This window comes from Equus caballus, chromosome 10 (genome assembly GCF_041296265.1).
Source record: "Equus caballus isolate H_3958 breed thoroughbred chromosome 10, TB-T2T, whole genome shotgun sequence".
NCBI classification, from domain to species: domain Eukaryota; kingdom Metazoa; phylum Chordata; class Mammalia; order Perissodactyla; family Equidae; genus Equus; species Equus caballus.
The window spans coordinates 7,570,729-7,590,924 of record NC_091693.1 but is presented as its reverse complement, the minus strand read 5'-3'; the positions used below and the strand labels follow the sequence as shown (position 1 = coordinate 7,590,924).

Here is a 20,196-nt window from a genome sequence, read left to right as displayed (position 1 = left end):
CTGGCAGAATTTGTTGCCAGCAAATGTGACTTACAAGACTAGTAAAATAATTTCTCCATGCTGAAAGCAAATGACCCCTAAGTTTAATTTTAATCCTCATGGAAAAAAAGAGCCCTGGTAAAAGTAATTATGTAATATAAAAGACAGTATAAATGCACATTTTCTACTTTATTGTCTTAACTTATTTGCAAAGCAGGTGTATAAAACAATATGTATATAATGTGTTGGGAAAATAATATTAATATAGTAATAACAGCACAAAAGAACAAAAGAGGTGGGAGGAAACAAAGCTGTACTGAGATAAGAAAACAACTCCAGATAGTTACTCAAACTCACAGGAAAAAATGAGGAGAACCCAAATAAGAAGAAATTTAATATAACAAAATATGTAAATACATACTTATTCTTCTCTTAGCTTCTTTAAAATACATGCAATTCTATAAGGTAATAATCATTGCAAAGTATTTTTGGGTCTGTAACATTTATAGATGTAGTATGTATAACAATATTACCTCAAAAATGGAGAAGAGGGAATAGACCCTTATAGGAGTACCATTTCTCTATCTTATTGGAATTAAGTTAGCATAAATCTGAACCTATTTCTGAAAAGCCCTAAAGCAAGATTTAAGGAAATAACTCAAAAATGAAATAACTAAAAAAATATAGCAAAAGTCACTAAGTAAATTAAAATGAGACATTAGAATATATTCATGGAGGGTTGACAACAGCATCACAGAAGAGTGAGTTGTTCCCTTTGTCTCTCCCCTCTAAGTTACAAATGGACATTCATTAACCAGTAGAGGATTCCCTGCACAGCACAATGGGATGCCTAAGAGATCCACACAGCTGTGCATCTGAAGGTAGGTGGACTGCATCCCCAGGAGGCAGTGGAACCAGGTGAGCATACCCTTTCCCCTCCCTGGCAGCAGCGAGCCAGGTCACAGATCCTCACACAGTGGCTGGTGTGACTGTCAGAGGAGGCAGGGGCAGCTCAGCCAACAGAAACACTTTCAGAGTTGTAGCCCAGCCCACAGGACTGCCCAATGTGCCACAGTAGCCCCATTGGTGGGAACACTCTACACTGAGTGGTGTTGACTCAGCCCACATGAAGGCACCTGCCTGCCAAGCACAGCACTGGCAAGAAGGCACCCCACCCATGGAGTACAGCAGCATGTGGGAGCCACGGAGTGATAGCTCAGCTCCCACCTGGGTGCCCTCCCACCTAGCACAGTGCAAGTGAGGTGTTGTTCCACCTGCTCAGAGGCACTCTGCCCATGGAGGACAACAGCTCATAGGACCCATGGAGTGGCAGCTCAGCCCCAGCAGAGGCACCCGTCCTGCCTAGCACAGCAGCTTAGTTGTTCCCCTGCCAAGTGCAACAGCCCCGCCTGCAAGAGAGCGATTGATCCTCTGAGCACAGAGCCTCCGCCTAGGGTGCATGACCTGGCTGCTCGGCACAGAGGCCCTGACCATGTGAGCACAACCTGTAGAGTGGCTGTGGCCAGCCCACACAAATGCAGAGCAGCCCTACTGCACAACTTGCAGCAGATGGGGCATGATCAGAAAACACAGCTTCTGCCCCCCCAGTGGTGGCAGGTGGAATCTGTGACATTATACTGCCACAAAAGTGCTGGGGAAGGATCAATTCATCAAACGCCATGAAGAACTACAGTAATACTTCAGTGCAGAAGGAAAATGACAAGTCTCTAGAAACCAATCGTGAACTCACAGAAATTTATATTCTAAATGACAGAGAATTCAAAATAGTTGTCATAAAGAAAATGAGTTACAAGAAAAGTCAGAAAAACGGTTCAGTGAACTCAGGAATAAAATGAGCAGAAGGAATACTTCAACAAAGAGAATGAAACTCTAAAAACAAAACCAAACAGAAATTCTGGATATGAAGAAAAAAATTAATGAGATAAAACATAGTCTAGAAACCATGAAAAATAGAACTGATGTTATGGAGGACAGATAGTGAATTCGAGGATAGAAATATAGAAATACTTCAGGTAGAGGAAGAGAGAAAAGAACTAAGATTTTTTAATTTTTCCACAAATATTCAACTCAATTAGGAAAAGCAATATAAAGATTATAGGTGTTGCAGAGGGAGAAGGGAGGGAGAAAGGAGCACAGAGCTTGTTCAAAGAAATAATAGCTGAGAACTTCTCAAACCTGGGGAAAGAGCTGGACTTACAAGTATATGAAGTCAAAAGAACTCCTAATTACATCAATGCAAAAAGAACTTATCCAAGGCATATAATATTAAAACTGGCAAAAGTCAATGACAAAGGAAAAATATTAAGGGCAGCAAAGCATAAGAAAATAGCTTACAAAGGAACTCCTCTCAGGCTTTCAGTATTTCTCAGCACAAACCTTACTAGAAGAGAATGGAATGATATATTCAAAATACTGAAAGACAAAAACTTTCAGCCAACAATATTCTATCCAGCAAAACTGTCCTTCAGATACAATGGAAAAATAAAAGCTTTCCCAGATAAACAAAACAAATGGAGGGAATTCATTGTACTAGACCTCCGTTACAAGAAATTATGAAAGAAGCCTTCCTACTTGTAACAAAAAGGCACAGGTTTACAAAGCTTTGAGCAAAGAGATAAATAGACAGACAAAATCAGAAAATTGCAGCTCTGTATCAGAACAGGTTAGCAAACAATTATAACATAAAAGATAAAGGGAAAGAAAGCATTAAAAAGAATTATAAACACTTCAATCTAGTCACAAACTCACAACACAAAAAATAATAATTTGTGACAACAATAACTCAAAAGGGGAAAAGGAAAGGGATGGAATCTGCTTAGGCTAATGTAGATAAGAAGCTATCAGAAAATGTACTATCTCATCGATGAGATCTTTTATACAAACCTCATGGTAACCACTAAAAAAATGAGAGCAGAGCCACAATTCCTAAATAAAGAGAAAACCATTGCAGGAAACCACCAAACTGAAATGGCAATCACAAATATAAGTAAAAAGAAACAATGGAAATACAGAACACCCAGAAAACAAGATATAAAATGGCAGTATTAAGCTGTCATATATCAATAATCACTCTAAATGTAAATGGATTGAGTTCTCCAATCAAAAGACACAGAGTGGCAGGATGGATTAAAGAACAAGACCCAACAATATGCTGCCTCCAGGAAACACATCTCAACTCTAGAGACAAACACAGGCTCAGAGTCAAAGGATGGAAGACAAACTCCAAGCTAATGGCAAACAAAGAAAGCAGGTGTTGCCATACTCATATCAGACAAAGTGGACTTCAAGATAGAAAAGGCAATGAGACACAAAGAAGGGCAGTATATAATGATAAAAAGACATTCCACCAAGAGGACATAACACTTATAAATATATGTGCAGCCAACACAGAAATACAAAAGATTATAAGAAAATATTATGAAAAAGTATACACCAACAATGTGGACAATGTAGAAGAAATGGATAAACTCTTAGACTCTTACAACCTCCCAAAATTGAATCAAGAAGAAATAGAGAATCTAAATAGACCAATCACAAGTAAAGAGACTGAAACAGTAATAAAAAACCTCCCCCAAAATAAACGTCCAAGACCAGAAGGCTTCTCGGGAGAATTCTACCAAACATTCACAGACAATTTATTACTTATTCTTCTCAAACTATTCCAAAAAATTGAGGAAGACAAAAATATTCCTAACACATTCTATGAGGCCAACATCACCCTGATACCAAAACCAGACAAGGAAAATACAAAGAAGGAAAATTACAGGCCAATATCGCTGATAAACATAGATGCAAAAATCCTCAACAAAACATTGGCAAACCAAATACAGCAATACGTTAAAAAGATCATACATCATGATCAAGTGGGATTCATACCAGGGACACAGGGATGGTTCAACATCCACAAATTAGTCAATATGATATACCATATTAATAAAAGAAGGAACAAAAACCACAAGATCATCTCCATAGATGCAGAGAAAGCATTTGACAAGATCAACATCCATTCATGATAAAAACTCTAATAAAATGGGTATAGAAGGAAAATACCTCAACCTAATACAGGCCATATATGACAAACCCACTGCCAACATCATACCCAATGGGGAAAAACTGAAAGCCATCCCTCTGAGAACAGGAACAGGGATTAGACTACCTTCATCCTAATGCAATGGTAAATCTTTCCATCCTGCAGAGAAGGTCTATCAAATATTATATGTATTCTGATAAAGTACAAATCACCATATATGATATAGGCTGAAAAAAAATCATCACCTATAATCCACCGAACATTTTTTTTTTTGAGGAAGATTAGCCCTGAGCTAACATCTGCTGCCAATCCTCCTCTTTTTGTTTAGGAAGGCTGGCCGTGAACTAACATCCGTGCCCATCTTACTCTGCTTTATATGTGGGACACTTACCACAGCATGGCTTGCCAAGCGGTGCCATGTCCACACCCAGGATCCAAACCCACGAACTCCAGGCTGCCGAAGAGGAATGTGCAAACTTAACCGCTGTGCCACCAGGCTGGCCCCTACATCAAACTTTTACATATACCTAGCCAAAAGCCTAATTTCACATCTGAACTCTATCAAGTTATTCTTGAGTTAAAGAGGAAATACAAACTAAAATTTTAAAACTTTAAAAAAGATAATTAGGGGCTGGCCTGGTGGTGCAGCGGTTAAGTGTGCATGTTCCGCTTCAGCGGCCCAGGGTTCACCAGTTCAGATCCCAGGTGCGGACATGGCACAGCTTGGCACGCCATGCTGTGGTAGGTGTCCCACATATAAAGTGGAGGAAGATGGGCGTGGATGTTAGCTCAGGGCCAGTCTTCCTCAGTGAAAAGAGGAGGATTGGCAGCAGTTAGCTCAGGGCTAATCATCCTCAAAAAAAAAAAAAAGATAATTAGAACACTATACATCAGATCTTATGTGAGAAGGCAAAGCTATTTTCAGAAGAAAACAGTGTTTTATAGTGCTAAAAAATGTCAGAAAGTTTAAGAGAAATAGTGAAATAAAATTTAGTAATTACAAGTTTGGGGGTTCCCAGGATAATTCCAGTGAATTATTGCTAGAAGGACTCACAGAACTCACTGAAAGCTGTTACAATCACAGTTACAGTTTATTACAGTGAAAGCATACAGATTAAGTTAAGGGGAGAGTCACACAGGGCAGAGTCCAGCAAAGGTCCAAGAGCAAAGCCTCCAAGTGTCCTCTCCCAGAGAAGCCAGAGATAATACTGACTTCTTCCAGCAAGAACGTGTGACTAAGCATGGAGTACTGCCAAACAGGGAAGCTCACCTGAGCCTTGATGTCCAGAGTTTCTACTGGGGCTCAGTCACATAAATATGGTTGACTGTCTGCAGGCTGACCTTAGTTTGCAAACTTTGAGCTCATACTGCACAACTCAAAACTCCAACCATAAATCACACTGTTAGACTATATGGTGTTTACTGTCAGGTAAACAAAGGTATTTATCGGGCAGAACATTCTAAGGGCTTAGTGATCACCTCTCAGGAGCCGAGGGCAAAGGCAAGACCTTTCTTTCTATAAAGTTAATTCTTTACTACACAGGAATAAACATTGAGAAAATATTACATAAATAAAATAATAGTATGTATTAGAAAAACTCAGAAATGAGGTGATAGAATGCAAGAACTACAAATGAAAGTTCACCAGAAGTGAAGACAAACAAGCGGTGAAGAAAAACAATCAATAAAACTACAGATCATCCAGAACCACAGTTCTTGAGATTTTATGTCAAGACAAACCAAATTTTTAAAAATACAAATTTTCAAAATAAAAAGGATACAAACAGCCAGGGGCGCATGTGTCTGCCATGAGAGTGTCGAGTCCTGGGATAAGGAGATCAATTCACTTGGTCCATATACCTGCCATGATGAGAGTGGTGGGTCTTAGGATCAGGGCTTACTCACCCACAGCCTCTATGACATTTCCACTCCTCCCCCCACTAAATTTCAAAATAAAAGTAGAAAAAGAGAAGAGTTCACATCTCCTCTGTGAGAGTGGTGGAAGCTGGAGCTGGTGGAGGAGCTCAATTTTCTTGATGACAACTGGGGAGAGAATCAGGGTCCAGGCCCATGTGTTGACATGCACAGAGAAACTTAGAAGAAGTTACAGGCTGCATGGAAGGCAGACTGGCTATGTGTAGAGTAACTGAGTAATAAGTAAATACATTGAAACTATCTGGAAACAGGATTCTCACGGTCAGAAAAGAGAGGTATAAATATGTAAAGGAAGAGTCTAATAAACCCTGGTAAGTTGGATTGGAATTAGAGGTGTCAGTGTGCACTAAACAATTTAAAAAAGTGTTTAAATTTTAACAAAGCACAATTCTATATCCAGTGTTTATATATAGAAAATATATTCAAGAATGAATGCCAAATAAAGACATTTTTAGGTTAAAAAAAAAACAGAATTTGTCACCAATAGACCTGCATTACAAGAAATGCTAAAAGGAAGCTCTTCAGGCTGAAACAAAATGCTACCAGTGGGAAAATGGGATCTTCAGGACGAAAGGAAGGAAGCATAAATGGTAACTCTGGATAAATGTAATAACTCTTTCTATCATCTCAGTTTCTTTAAACTACACATGAGTATTCAAAGCGAAAATATTATTAGTGTGTTGTGTGGTTTATATTTTATGTAAATATAGCATAAATAGCTAGGGTGACTATATTAATTTCAGATAAACTACACCAGTGATAGAGGGACATTTTATGATAGAAGAGTCAGTATGTGAGGAAGGCACAATTATCATATATGTGTCTGTACCTAAAAGCACAGCATCAAAAACTGCTGCACTTCCGTGACCCTAAAAATGAACGCCTCCTTAAATGTTGAACCCTGGGTGCTTTACTCACTTCAGCATTACAGTAGTTCCAGCCCTCATTTTAATATCTATCTCTCAGCAATCACAAAAAAAGGACAAAAAAATCATAAAGATATTAATGGACTATCAACCAACTTGGACTAATTAATATTTGTACAATAATTCACCCAACAACCATCAAATACATATTCCTTTCAAGTACATATGGCATATTCATCAATGTAGACTATATACGGGGCCATACAAAAAGAATCAATGAATGTCAAAGGGTCAAAATCATACACAATGTATGCTCTGATCAAATGGGACTAAATTGGAAATGAGTAACAATGAAGCATCTAGAAAGCCCACATATGTTTGGAAAGTAAACACCACACTTCTCTATAATCAATGGGTTAAAGAAAAAGTCAAAAGGGAAATAAAATATTTTAAACTGATTGATAAAAATGCAATATATAAAAATTTGTGGAATGGAGTTAAAATAGGGAATTTCTGGCTTTAAATGTTATATTAAAAGAAAAGAAAGGTCTAAAATCAGTAACCAGAGGTCCAATTTAAGAAGCCAGAAAAGGAAAAGCAAAGTAAAGCCTCAGTACCTAGAAGGAAATAAGAAAAGAAATAAATGACATACAAAATAGACATAAAATTAACCAAACCAAAAGTGATTTTGTTAGAAAGAGCAACGGAATTGATTAAACTCTAGCTAGAATTACCAAAAATAAAAAACTGCAGAGACAAGTCACCAATATCAAGAATGAAAGAGCTGATCGCCAAGGAACATATAATTATTAGAAGTCTAAGAGGGAATTATTACAAGCTACTTCATTCCAACAAATGTGACAACTCAAGAGAAACGGACAAAATTCTTGAAAAATACAACTTACTTTAAAACAAATACAAGATGAAATGGAAGATTTGCATAACCTAATACCTATTAAAGAAATCGAAATTATTATCAAAAACAAAGAAAATGCCAGGCCCAGCTGGTTTTACTAGAGGTTTCTACCAAACATTTAAGGAAGAAATCATACCAATAATCATACCAATCATACAGACTTTTCCAGAAAATAGAGAAGGAGAAGACAGTTCACATCTTGTTTTATGAGGCCGGTGCTACACCAATACCAAAACCTGACAAAGATATTACAAGAAAAGAAAATGACATACCAAAAACTTCATGCAAAATTTCTTTTTTTTTTCTTTGAGGAAAATTAGTCCTGAGCTAACTACTGCCAGTCCTCCTCTTTTTGCTGAGGAAGTCTGGCCCTGAGCTAACATCTGTGCCCATCTTCCTCTACTTTATATGTGGGACGCCTACCTCAGCATGGCGTGCCAAGCGGTGCCATGTCCGCGCCCGGGATCCAAACCTGTGAACCCCAGGCCGCTGAGAAGCGGAACGTGCGAACTTAACCGCTGCACCACGGGGCCGGCCCCTTCATGTAAAATTTCTTAAGAAAATGTTAGCAAATTGGAACATGCTCCTCCTGTGCTTCTCCTTTACTCTTACACTACTACCACACTTCACTTCACTTTTGGTCACCAAATGTATGGGTTCCCCCCACCCCACACCAAGCAATTCTCTAACACCAGCTGGGGCTCCCACAATTTAACTTAGTTCTGATGCTATCTATCTGGAGATAACATCAGATCCCACAGATTAAGAACTCAGTCCTACAAGATTGAACCCCCACCCTCCGTTTGAGATACCAATCTCAAGTCCCAGGTACTGTACTCTTTAAAGGTGGGTCAGAAATAACATTGAGCATCTTTACCAACACAGTGTAACACCTAGTTTCTTTGACAATGAATAGGCCTTACATGTCCCACAAGTCACATCTAGCTCCCTGGATATCAAGGAAGGTAGAAATTATATGAAGGGCCTGAGAAAGGTATGAATATCATGAAGAATGCTGAAGGTGTTTAATGGAGGTATCATCTGCAACACAACAAAGTTTAACCCATTCTTTTGAAAACAAGGTGAAAAAATTCACCTAGTTTCTTAAAAAATAGGCTTGATAGTCCAGAGAGCATATTGTGAATTATTTGAAGCAGATAGCTTACCCAGTGAGACTAAGCAGCTGTTCTCCATCATTACATCCCAGAACAGCTCCCTGAGCAGAACCAGATATTCCCACTCCTCCGGAGGGAAGCCTAGGGCCGCATTCCTGAATGTTACCCATGCCTAAAACCATAAACCCAAGTATTACTGGTGAAATTCAAAAACTGTTTTCGAAATGGGAAAAGAGTAGATAAAGGTTTGAAATCCAAGAAGGGGGCTATACAGCAAGCAAACAGGCTATGGCTAGAAGTCCATAGATAGATAGATGAGTCAAGAAATTAGTGTTTCAGGGCTGGCCCCGTGGCCGAGTGGTTAAGTTCGCGCGCTCCGCTGCAGGCGGCCCAGTGTTTCCTTAGTTCGAATCCTGGGCGCGGACATGGCACTGCTCATCAGACCACGCTGAGGCGGCGTCTCACATGCCACAACTAGAAGAACCCACAACGAAGAATACACAACTATGTACCGGGGGGCTTTGGGGAGAAAAAGGAAAAAAATAAAATCTTTAAAAAAAAAAAAAAAGAAATTAGTGTTTCAGAAACAGATTCTCTACATATTTTTAAGAAATTTAATTGAGTTAGACAAAAGTTTCTGCCTGTTATGTGATTCCTCAATTATCCAAACATGTCTAGAAACATGGCTAGAAATGAATAAAATAATCACAATTAGTGAAATAGTGAATATAAACATACTGCATGCCATATGCCTGCCTCATAAATTATCAATAAATGTGAATTCTTCTATCCTCTTTTTCCATTACAGACTAAGAAAATATAATTTATAGAATTTCTTTTCCAATATAGTATTAAATCTAGCTTAGATAATAGAGTTTGCATAAAATTAAAGAATTTCTTCAAGCCTCACATTCATCAATATGTCACATACAATGTTTTTTCTACTTATTTTAATGGTTTAATACTTCACACCAAATTATCATTCTCTAACCTATTTGGGTTTGGGTGTAAGACCGTTATTTTTAAATATATCCTAAGTACTACTCTTTCTTATGCCAATTAGTAAGTTTTTTTTTTACTAGCTACAATATAGTCCATCATCCTTAACTATTCTTTGATACTATACTACTTTGTATACTATGCTTTGGTTGGAGAAAAAAAATCTCTAACATCTTTTGTACTGATAGGAGTCTATAGTTATCTACTCCTTTGAAATCTGGATAATCCGCCATCCCTCACTGAATACTTTCCTTGGTCTTGAGTTAGAGGAAACAAAATGCAGAATGGTCCAGAATCACAGAGTTAATCATGTTAAGCCAGCACAATCTTTTTAAGTACACAAAAGATCTTCCTCCCGGTATTCACCTTTCTGAGACTGATTCCCAAGATAGAGCCCCAATCTCTCTGTATGCAGGTCCCAATCTTACCCCTATCCAATCCTAAAAGCCTCACAGAACCTGGAATCATAACACATACCAACACTGAAGCCAGTCAACTGCCAATCTTATATTTTCCTAGAAAATGCAAAGAATTTCCAAGTTTTTCCATGAGTAATCAAATGGGACCACCTTCTCTGAATCATACCTCCACCATTTTTTGGATGGTCAAATACCTCTTTCTCAAGGGATTTAATTTTACTCCATAACTCTTCTTGAAAGAAGGCTGAACTTATAGGAGATGCTACACATTAATGGGAGACTAGAGGGACCCATCAGGATCCCTTGGGCTGTCTGGCATCATCCTTCACTGGTATGAGAGGAACAGCTTCTTAGATAGATCTCTGTTACAGAGGATATTTCAAAATAAGGAAATGTTCACATGATCTAATATGTAACCATGTCCAAGATCTAGAGACAAAAAGCCATGGTTAAAAATAGTTAAGAACTTGTCAGTACTCCTCAGTGGTCCACTCTTGGAGAAGCCCAGAGCCCACAGAGGCAAGAACTGGCAAAAGAAAAGTTGGCTATGAGACCAGATGTACCTCTCAGCTCCCAAAATGATGTACATTAATATAAGCTTTTTCCTTCTGTCTTCCTTCCTGCAAACAATACGCAGAAAGTGAGGGAGGTAAGAGGGATTCTGGACAAACCCAAACCCTCCACTCACAAGGAATCCAGTAGACAGGCACAAACACCAAGCAGAGGTCCTCCTTCTGGAAGCAGGATCCAGACACTTCAGCAGGAGGTTTCTGGCCCGTGCTCCACTCTGCTAATGGCTGGGCCTCAGATTGGGCACATCCTGAGCAGATACTGCTCCCTCTATTCCATTTTCCAGGGCTGCAAAGGGGTGACACCATTCACACCAAAATCTCCTCTGTGGCCTCAGGGACTGTCACATATTATAAATTCCAATAAGGCCTACAAGAATATTTCAGGTCCTGCATGTTTTTCCAGAACTTTGCCACTCACTCATCAAGAAGTGGAGTTTATTTCCCTTCCTCTTGGAACAGAGCAGGCCTTTGCGATTCTCTTAATGAACAGAACACAGTGGAAATGACACTGTATCTTCCAAGGCTAGGTTAGGAAAGGCAACAGAGCTTCCTACCAACTCTCTCAAGACACTCACCCTGAAACCCAGCCATTTTGCTGTGAGGAATCCAAGCAGCTACATAGAAAAGGCCACAGCTAGATATTCCAACCGCACTCCAGCTGAGGTTCCAGCTGACTGCCAGCATCAACCACTATACATGTAAGTGAGCAAGGCTTCAGATGATTCCAGCCCCCAACCTTCAAGCCACTCCAGCTGAAGCCAAGTAGACCAGAGACTAGCTGTCCCCACAAAGCTCTGCCCAATGAACAGATTCATAATCAAAATAAATGTTATCATTGTTCTACAGCTAAGCCACTGAGTTTTAGGGTGGTTAGTTATGCAGAAAATGGGAATACCTAGTCATCCCACATGCAAAGGCAGAAAACAATGCAGTTGCAAAAAAGCCTGGCACGCCATGCTGTGGTAGGCATCCCACATATAAAGTAGAGGAAGATGGGCACAGATGTTAGCTCAGGGCCAGTCTTCCTCAGCGAAAAGAGGAAGATTGGCAGCAGTTGGCTCAGGGCTAATCTTCCTCAAAAAAAAAAAAAAAGTGGGAGCTGCACAGCCAGTAGAAGGAATTGCCCAGGTAATATTCAGCTTTAGCAATAGCTTATTGGTTTAAAATAAATTACAGAATATCCACTCATGACTACTAAGGTAGTCATTAAATGCAAAGTTGTAAAAAATATTTATAGTTAAGTATGTAATCAATTATATATCAATAAAACCAGGAAAAGGAGCCGGTCCCATGGCCGAGTGGTTAAGTTCGTGCACTCTGCTTCAGCGGCCCAGGGTTTCACCAGTTAGTTCGAATCCTGGGCACAGACGTGGCGCCGCTCATCAAGCCATGCTGAGGTGGCATCCCACATGCCAAAACTAGAAGGACCCACATCTAGAAATACCCAACTATGTACTGGGGGCTTTGGGAGCAAAAGGAAAAAATTAAAAATTAAAAAAATATATATAAAATATTTAAAACTGGGAAAAAAGAATATGAAAAATATTCAAAACATACTCAATAGTAAAAAAATCAATCCATAAACACAATATCATTTTCCTTGTAAAATATGTGCATATATAAACAAAAGAAAAATGTCTGGAAAGCTATGCAACCTTATGTTAGCATTGCTTCTCTGTGTTCTTCTATATGATTTTCTTTTTCTTTAAGACTACTTCTTAACAGTGGCCATGTATTAATATAAATACGCATTTTTAAATTCTGTAAAAAGGAAGCTTTTCTTCAAAAAGATATTAATATTAATACATGGCCACTGTTAAATTAAGAAGTAGCCTCAAACAGTCTTCCCTTGAACTTCAAGAACATGGTCAGGACAAATAGGTGCCAAGTCTGAATGGCTTTTCTTTGTTTCCTTCATCTCCCAACAGCTGATTTACATTTTAGTTTTTACATATGGCCAAGAAAGTTGGGGTTTTACCTAGAGAAGAATGGTTAAAAGTCCCTGAGAGAAGTCTCATAGGTATTGATGATGTTCTAAATGCTTTTATGTCTTCCTAATATATTGGGTTGAACTTTCAGCCCTAATGCCCTCAAAACACCTAGTTAATCCTGTTCTATTAGTCTCACTTTACATCTAATCTCACTAAAAAACTATAAGGCATAAAGCTCATTGAATAAAACATGTTCACCTCCACAGAGCTCTTATGTCTTCAGTATAATTTGGTCATAACCTGAGAACGCTTGCTGTCATCAGAATGTCTCTTCCCTATGACTTCCCAGTATGTGTTATCTGACTTCTTTAAGAGGCTTCATCACAGTCTAGCTTACATTTCTTCCCACATATATTTGATCTTCTTTGCCTAATAATGAGCAACTTACCTCTTTTCAGTGCTGGTTTCTCCTCAAGTACTAGAATAAGTTGTGGCATACTGTGGGCCGGAAACAGATATAAAAGTAGACAAATAAAGATACATCTCAAGGATATTCATCACAGAGTAGTTTCGGTAACCATAAATATCTCAGGATAGTGAAGAGGTTAAATAAATTATGGGTAGCTATTATTATGCTAGTATGTTAGTTTTTAAAAATGATTACCTAATTCATATTAAATGCTGAGGAAAGACATTTGTAATAAATTAACGAGCAAGAGAGGCAGGTTAAAAAATTGAGAGGTTATTGATAAACAGATGAAAAGTAACAGGATATACTGGAGTATGTGAGGAAGCCATTTAGATTAAAACTAATTCGGCCTGACCTTGTTTTTCCAAAAGGGCCTGAAGTGGCCTGTTGAGCATGCATTGTACCTCTGCTTTAAAACATTTACAGTGTCCCAAAGACAAGAATGATGCCCTTAAAGATAGGGATGTAACCACCCCCCCCCCCCCCCCCCCCCGTACTGGCATTTCTTTAAGGGTAAGGGTCTCTTCCTGGAAACAGGGGATTAACTACAGCCCTGCTGTGCTCACCTTGTGACCACTGACCTGCTGACTGCCAACCTGCTGTGCCAGCTAAGCATCTCGTGACAGGAGTAAAAAGAGATATTCCTGTCACATGTGATGTATGCTCTTTGTTCCAAGACAGTGTGGGGACTGGAATTGGCCACCCCAAGATATACCTCTTCGGCATGATGATTATTTGAGGCTAGTTACTTTGAAGACAGGAGAGCAACTGAAAAGTAGAATTTATTTACCCTTTGTAAGAGACATTTACATGGTAAAGGAACTCTCCATCTGTAAAGATATCTCCCTCTGTACCAGGAAGAAGGGGGGATGACCTTGTCTCTAGAAACTCTTAATCAATGCCAAAGGCAAGGACTTAAATCTGCATTTTGTTTACCGTACTTGTGTGGTAATCTCCCATGATTGACTCCCACTCCATCCCCAACATCCTCCTTTGTTTTTAGATATTTAAGTGGTGGTTTCGGCCATTTTGGCGAGTTGCTCAGTTTGCCCGACCTCTTCCATGTATACATGTTATAAAGCTTTCTTTAATTTTCTCCTGCTATTTTGTCTCATATGAATTTAATTCGCTCTCCGGCCAGACGAACCCACATTTGGGAAGAGGAAAAGTCTTACTCCCTACAACAGTATATAACTACTTGTACACCCCAGTTCTTTGGTATCCTTCAGGCTATAGTCCTAAAACCTGGCTCATGATAAACTCACCCCAATTTTGATTTATAGATTGATTATGGATTATTTGCATCAACATTATGTACAGTTGTAAATAAGAACAAGCTCTGTGGTTAAAGTTCCAGTATGTCAATTTTAGCTCTGAAAGTGTCTTAGTAAGTATTATATCTGCACTGCCTAGATTTCCTTAGCAATAAAAGGAAAAAAACAATAGTTTTTCAAAGAACTGTTGTCAGGATTAAGTGAAAAAACAACAAAATATTATCTATTTTTTATTGATGATGAAGAGACTATTTCATGTCCTGTAATCCATTACTATTAAAGGAAATTCTCTTCTGTTCTTACCATTTTTTTCTGAGAGTGAAATTTGAGTTTCTTAGATCTGCTCTTCCTTGTAATGCTAATATATTACAGAGCACAGCTTGTGAATGTTAATTAGTCTTTACTAACAACATTACCCACAAAGAGTTTCAGAAAGAAAACGAGGACAGCAGCTGTGCAGAGCGAGGGACACCGTTCTGCTTCATAAAACTAGTTCAGAGAATCAGACCCATTTAGGTAAGAAAATGAAAATATTAACAAAATTCAATCTTGCTTCCTGTCTAACTCATTTATGCATATTTATAACTACTAACATCGAATTCTATTATCTCAAATTATAAACCCACATTGTCAGCATGACTTGTATAATGGAATCTCCTAAGATACCTGGTCTTGAGATATTAGTGCTGTCTTGTTAAAGTTATCTAAATCTGTAAAAAAAAAAAAAAAAAAGAAAGAAAAACAAAAAATTAAATACTTAATTGTGAGTAGCCTTACTTGATAATTTGTTCTCCTGGAATTATGCATAAATTGATATCTACAATTCCAAAAGGTGTGAATACTCAGAAGGTTTGTCAAATCAGTTGGGCAGCATTGTCACTTCCTTCTTATCCCTACTGATAAAATTAATTCATATGTCAGGACCCACAAAATGGAGGCCACCCCAGTGGACCAGCCCAGTCACAAATCTAAACCTAAACCAACCTACACTTAGGGGAGATGCCTCACTGTCAAGGAAAGCTCACATACACCAATCCCAATCCTCCAACTCAGCTTTAGCTAGCTTATCTTACCCCAGAAAATAGGACCTGCTATCTTATAAGGAAATCCCCAACCTCCTAGAGAACCATGCCCTGTTCTAGAGCTGCCTCTTCTAACATTCTATAAAACTGTCTCTTGCCCAAAATCCCTCTGGAAGAATGATCCACTGTTTGTGAGGCCTGCACTCCCCCCATGCACAGATTGCTTTCCCTTGAATAAAGGACATCAAAATTGTTTCAGTTTTGTCATTTGACACTACATACATGGAAGTACAACAAAACAACAAATGATTGGGTTGGACTCCTTTTTCTAACTAAGAGTTAGGTCTTTTCTCATTTAAATGACCAATTTGTGTCAATTTTTCTGAAAAAACAAAATCACATAAACATAAGCACAGGGAAAAACTTATAAGAACGTACACCAAAATGTTCATAATGATTATTTCTGTATGCTAAAACTGAGAACTTTAACTTTCTATTTCATAAGTTCAACTTAGATTACTAATTTTTTTCCAACAAGACTGTGTTAATTCCATCATCAGGAATATACAACAATACCTGTTCCTATTTAAAGCTTTCTTCTAAAAAGAGCTGGAGGGAGGGCTATCTCCTACTTATTATGAAAACTGAGCAAACAGGCTGGCAAAATGACAGGTGACGGCACTGAAACCAGCATGAATGAAACAAATAAACCTACCAAGTCTTGTATCTTCTTTTACCTGTGTTTCATCAATATAACAAGACACTTTCCATGTTAAGATTCTCCTGTGAATAAGCACAACTCAATTAAGTGACACTTTCAGACTAAACAGTTTTTGGTCCATAGAAAATGCTTAACAAATGTGGCTTTATCATTGCCTTTTTCCACTGAATGACCAGTTAATGTATCATATTGGATATAATCCTTGAAAAATTGCTAAGAAATGCCTATAATAAAGTGATTTATAATTTAGCAACTTCTTGAGTACTTTTGTTCAATAACATGAATATCGTGCAGCATTGCATTTTATATTTTTTATGTTAGAATATCTTCATTATCTATATAATGTTAATCACCTAGATGTAATGTGATTAACATTTACATAATACAGGAAATTACACTTGCAGGTGTAAGCTATTGATGATTCTAGGTCAGTGGTTCAGACCTGTTTGGGTCATGTATACCTTTCATAGTCTCATAAAATTATAGAGTTTTTCCCCAGGAAAAATATGCGTTCATAAAATAAACATACAATAATTTGGTTTACAATTTCAAGGCAAATATTTTAATGTGAAGTGCCGGAGTCCAGCTCCAGCAGAGGGAGAGACCGAGTCAGCGCTATATACAAGAAGGAGACCTGAGGCTTGAGTCAGTGCAATCAAGTCTGACTTTACTGTGCACAAGTGTCGTTTTTATATTTTTCAGGATTAGTACAGAAATAGCTCTACAAATATTCTCAGAGAGATAAGGAAGTACAAAGCAAGTCTGTCTTTACTGGTTTATACAGTGTTTTTATATCTTTTTTAGCAGGGGATAAATATAGCAGTTACAGATGTTCTTGCAGAGTAAACCACAAAGCATTCATTGATTAAGTGCATACTTACAGGGAACAGAGTTAACTTTTAGGGAGGCAGAGGTTAACTATCTTTTCCTGCACAAAAGCGACTTCAGCAATTAAGAAAAGACTTCTATAATAGTTTGCCAAACACATGCAGGGGAATAATATATTTTTCAATAACTAACATATGGAGGAAAATTCTACTTAACTACAGAGGAAGAAGTATATCTATGCTTATCAGGGAAACTGGAGGAAGAGCAAAACATCAACCAGAAGGAGGCAGCTGCTTTGATCCAAATACTCTCTTCAGTACGAACCCCTCATTAGCGAGAAAAGTTCTTCCACTATCTATGTGCGTCAGGGGGAGCTTGCCCCTTGCGATATTCTGAAGGCTTATGCGGTGGTCACAGTCTCTTACTATATTTAATTCTCCTGGGAGGTAGTGCCTCCCAAGCAGCCGCCCAAAGGAGTGAAAACTGGAGGTTACGAAAGGACAAGGAATGAAGGGCAATTAGAAGCAGCACAGGTTTCAGAACTATGTGAGGGGCCGGCCGGTTATTCTTTACCAAGGGGTGACGCTGCACCCCTCGGCGTTAATCGGCTGGACCCTGTCAAGCAGCCCATCAGATGATGTAGCCACGGCTCCCAGCAGTGAAGGATTCCTGTTCTAGACCATCTGAGCATGCGGCTCATTTTCTTCTTTACCAATGCTCATTACAATTAACTTCATAGTTTCACTGCTCCTTATCTATGAATGTGGAATGACTTAGAATTATCTACATAATAACAGGTTTTTAGGCACATTATTGTCAGCCACTCTTCTAGTGCTCTGTTAATATTAACTCTCCCAATCCTCATAGCAACTCTTTGAAATTGGTACTATTATTTGTATTTTACAAACAATAAACTATGGAACAGAAACATTGAATATATTGCCCAAACTCACAAATACTAAGCAGCAAAACCAAAATTTTAATTCAGATACTCTAGATTGGGGGTCAGCAAACTTTTCTGTAAAGGACCAGATAGTAAATATGTTAGGCTTTGTGGGCCAAAAGGCAAAATCAAGGATATTATATAGGTGCTTATCTAACAACATCCATGCCAATCTTCCTCTATGTTTTACTATGTGGGCTGCCAGCACAGCACGGCTGCTAACAGAGCAGTGTAGGTCTGTGCCCAGAACTGAACCTGGGCTGCCAAAGCGAAGCATGCTGAACTTAACCACTAGGCCACAGGGGCTGGCCCCACAAATTTTTTTATTGACAAAATTCAAAACTTTATTTATGGGCACTGAAATGTGAATTTCATATAATTTTCAAGTTATGAATTATTGTTCTCCTTTTGATATGTTGTCAATTATTGAAAAATGTTAAAAACCAGTCTTAGTTCATGGGCCATACGAAAAATAGGCTACAAACTGGATTTGGCCTGCAGGGTCACAGTTTGCTGATCCCTGCCAACACTCAGAGACCATTATACCCTACTGTCTCTCAGTCGACACAATTATATGACTTGAAAAAAACCTGATGCTGCCAAATCTTATACAAGAATTCGTTGGTACCACATAAATCTCCCAATGGATTCTCTGGGGAAAAAATCCTGCCTTTCTTGACAGAGATCTCTCTGCATATACCCCCAATAATATTCTTACTCCTAAAAGCCTTCAAACAGAACTGTTACTTACTGAAATCAATCAAATCTTCTCCTCCCTTGCCATTTTTCTGCTTACCTCTCTGAAGAATATCTAATGTATCTAATGTGTAATTCTACCTAAGCATTGGTCTCTGAACTAATCACAGTAAATAGGACGATTATTTCTGCATCAGGAGACAAAAAGAGCACAAGGGGGAGGTGTTGCAAGTGGTCACAGGAAAATGAACTGTAGGAAGGGTATCTGATGAGGAACTGGGAAAGAAGGGGATCCATCCTCATAGGACCCTCATGAACTGGGAAGAGAAGGCCTAGAGACCAGGTAAATGGTTAAGTCACTATTTGGCAGGGCATTTCAGATGAAGTTGTTCTCTATCCTGAAAAACAACAATGCATTTCATAAAGACAAAGTTCAAAATGACCTCTAGCTTAGCTTTGAGATGTGCAACTGCAATGCTTTTCTCCTCTCATGGCCCTTTTTTTGGAATAAAGCAAAACTTGGAAGGAAAAGGGAATTATGACATAGCAGGCCTTTCTTGGAGCCCAGACAGGGTAAATAAGAAGACATTCTTCATCACTAGCAAGCCTCCAGCATCCATATTAAACAGACCCAGATGAAGGGTGAGGAAGACTGGAATACTGTTGACTCTTCCCTGTATCATACAGAAAAGTTAGGTTCACTGAAGCCTGGGACTGGAATCTGTTTCTATGTTCACAGCAGTTTCCTGTCGACAGAGCTATGGAAATGCTGTGCATCTGCAATATGCAGCTTGCCCCCAAAGAGCTTCCAAAAGGAATCTTTGGAGGAAGGAATCCTACTCTTTGTCCCTCAATATCACGTCTTCCAAGGACCCTGCCCTGGGGGCAATTCCAGCCCTAAAATCACCATTAACAAACACAAGCTTGTGCTTTTTAAATTGGGACCTTCATTCTAGGTCCCAAATACTCAACTTCCCTTTGACAGCCATTTTGTGCAGCTAACATTTCTGTGCAGCCTGGTTATAAGGTGAAATGACAGAGGCAGTGAAAAAAAACCCACTGCAACAAATTGCAAGAAACCATGGAATTTAGGATTAGCTCCACAATAGGATCCACTTAATGTACTGCATGCCTACTGCGTATTAAGCACTAGGCTGGACAATGGATGCAGGGCAACAGAGGCCACGCTCTAGAACAGGAGGCCTCTGTGGTTAACAAGGGCCTCAGAGTCTTTGATAGGCAGAGATCGAGTCACACAGGGATCTTGTCCACAGATTCCTCAGCCCCAGAACTGCAAAGATGAAGCCCCACTCTCCTAAAAGTAAAAAAAGCTACATTACGCCAATTTTGATCAGTCCCCAGTCGTCACAACAGCGCTGTCACAGGATCACACGGTCACACTATGACGCGCTCTACAGTCACAGTAGACCACGGGCATCCAAAGGCCCCGCCCCCACTCA

The 20,196-nt window shown here is 38.9% G+C and overlaps 1 protein-coding gene across 6 annotated transcripts in view; it reads right to left on the bottom strand.

Moving 5' to 3' along the window:
* ZNF529 (zinc finger protein 529) overlaps positions 1-20,196 on the bottom strand; it is a 54,283-nt gene that overhangs the window by 33,651 nt on the left and 436 nt on the right. For 2 of the 6 annotated variants that reach the window (XM_070224214.1, XM_070224219.1), the window contains 2 exons: positions 13,819-14,020; positions 13,232-13,281 (listed from right to left, as the gene is read on the bottom strand). The exons of the other annotated variants lie outside the window; for them this stretch is intronic. In XM_070224214.1, the coding sequence (XP_070080315.1) occupies positions 13,232-13,281; positions 13,819-13,868 (100 nt within the window). In that variant the 5' untranslated portion in view covers positions 13,869-14,020. Of the gene's footprint in view, positions 1-13,231; positions 13,282-13,818; positions 14,021-20,196 lie in introns of those variants that run through there. 6 annotated transcript variants of the gene reach the window in all.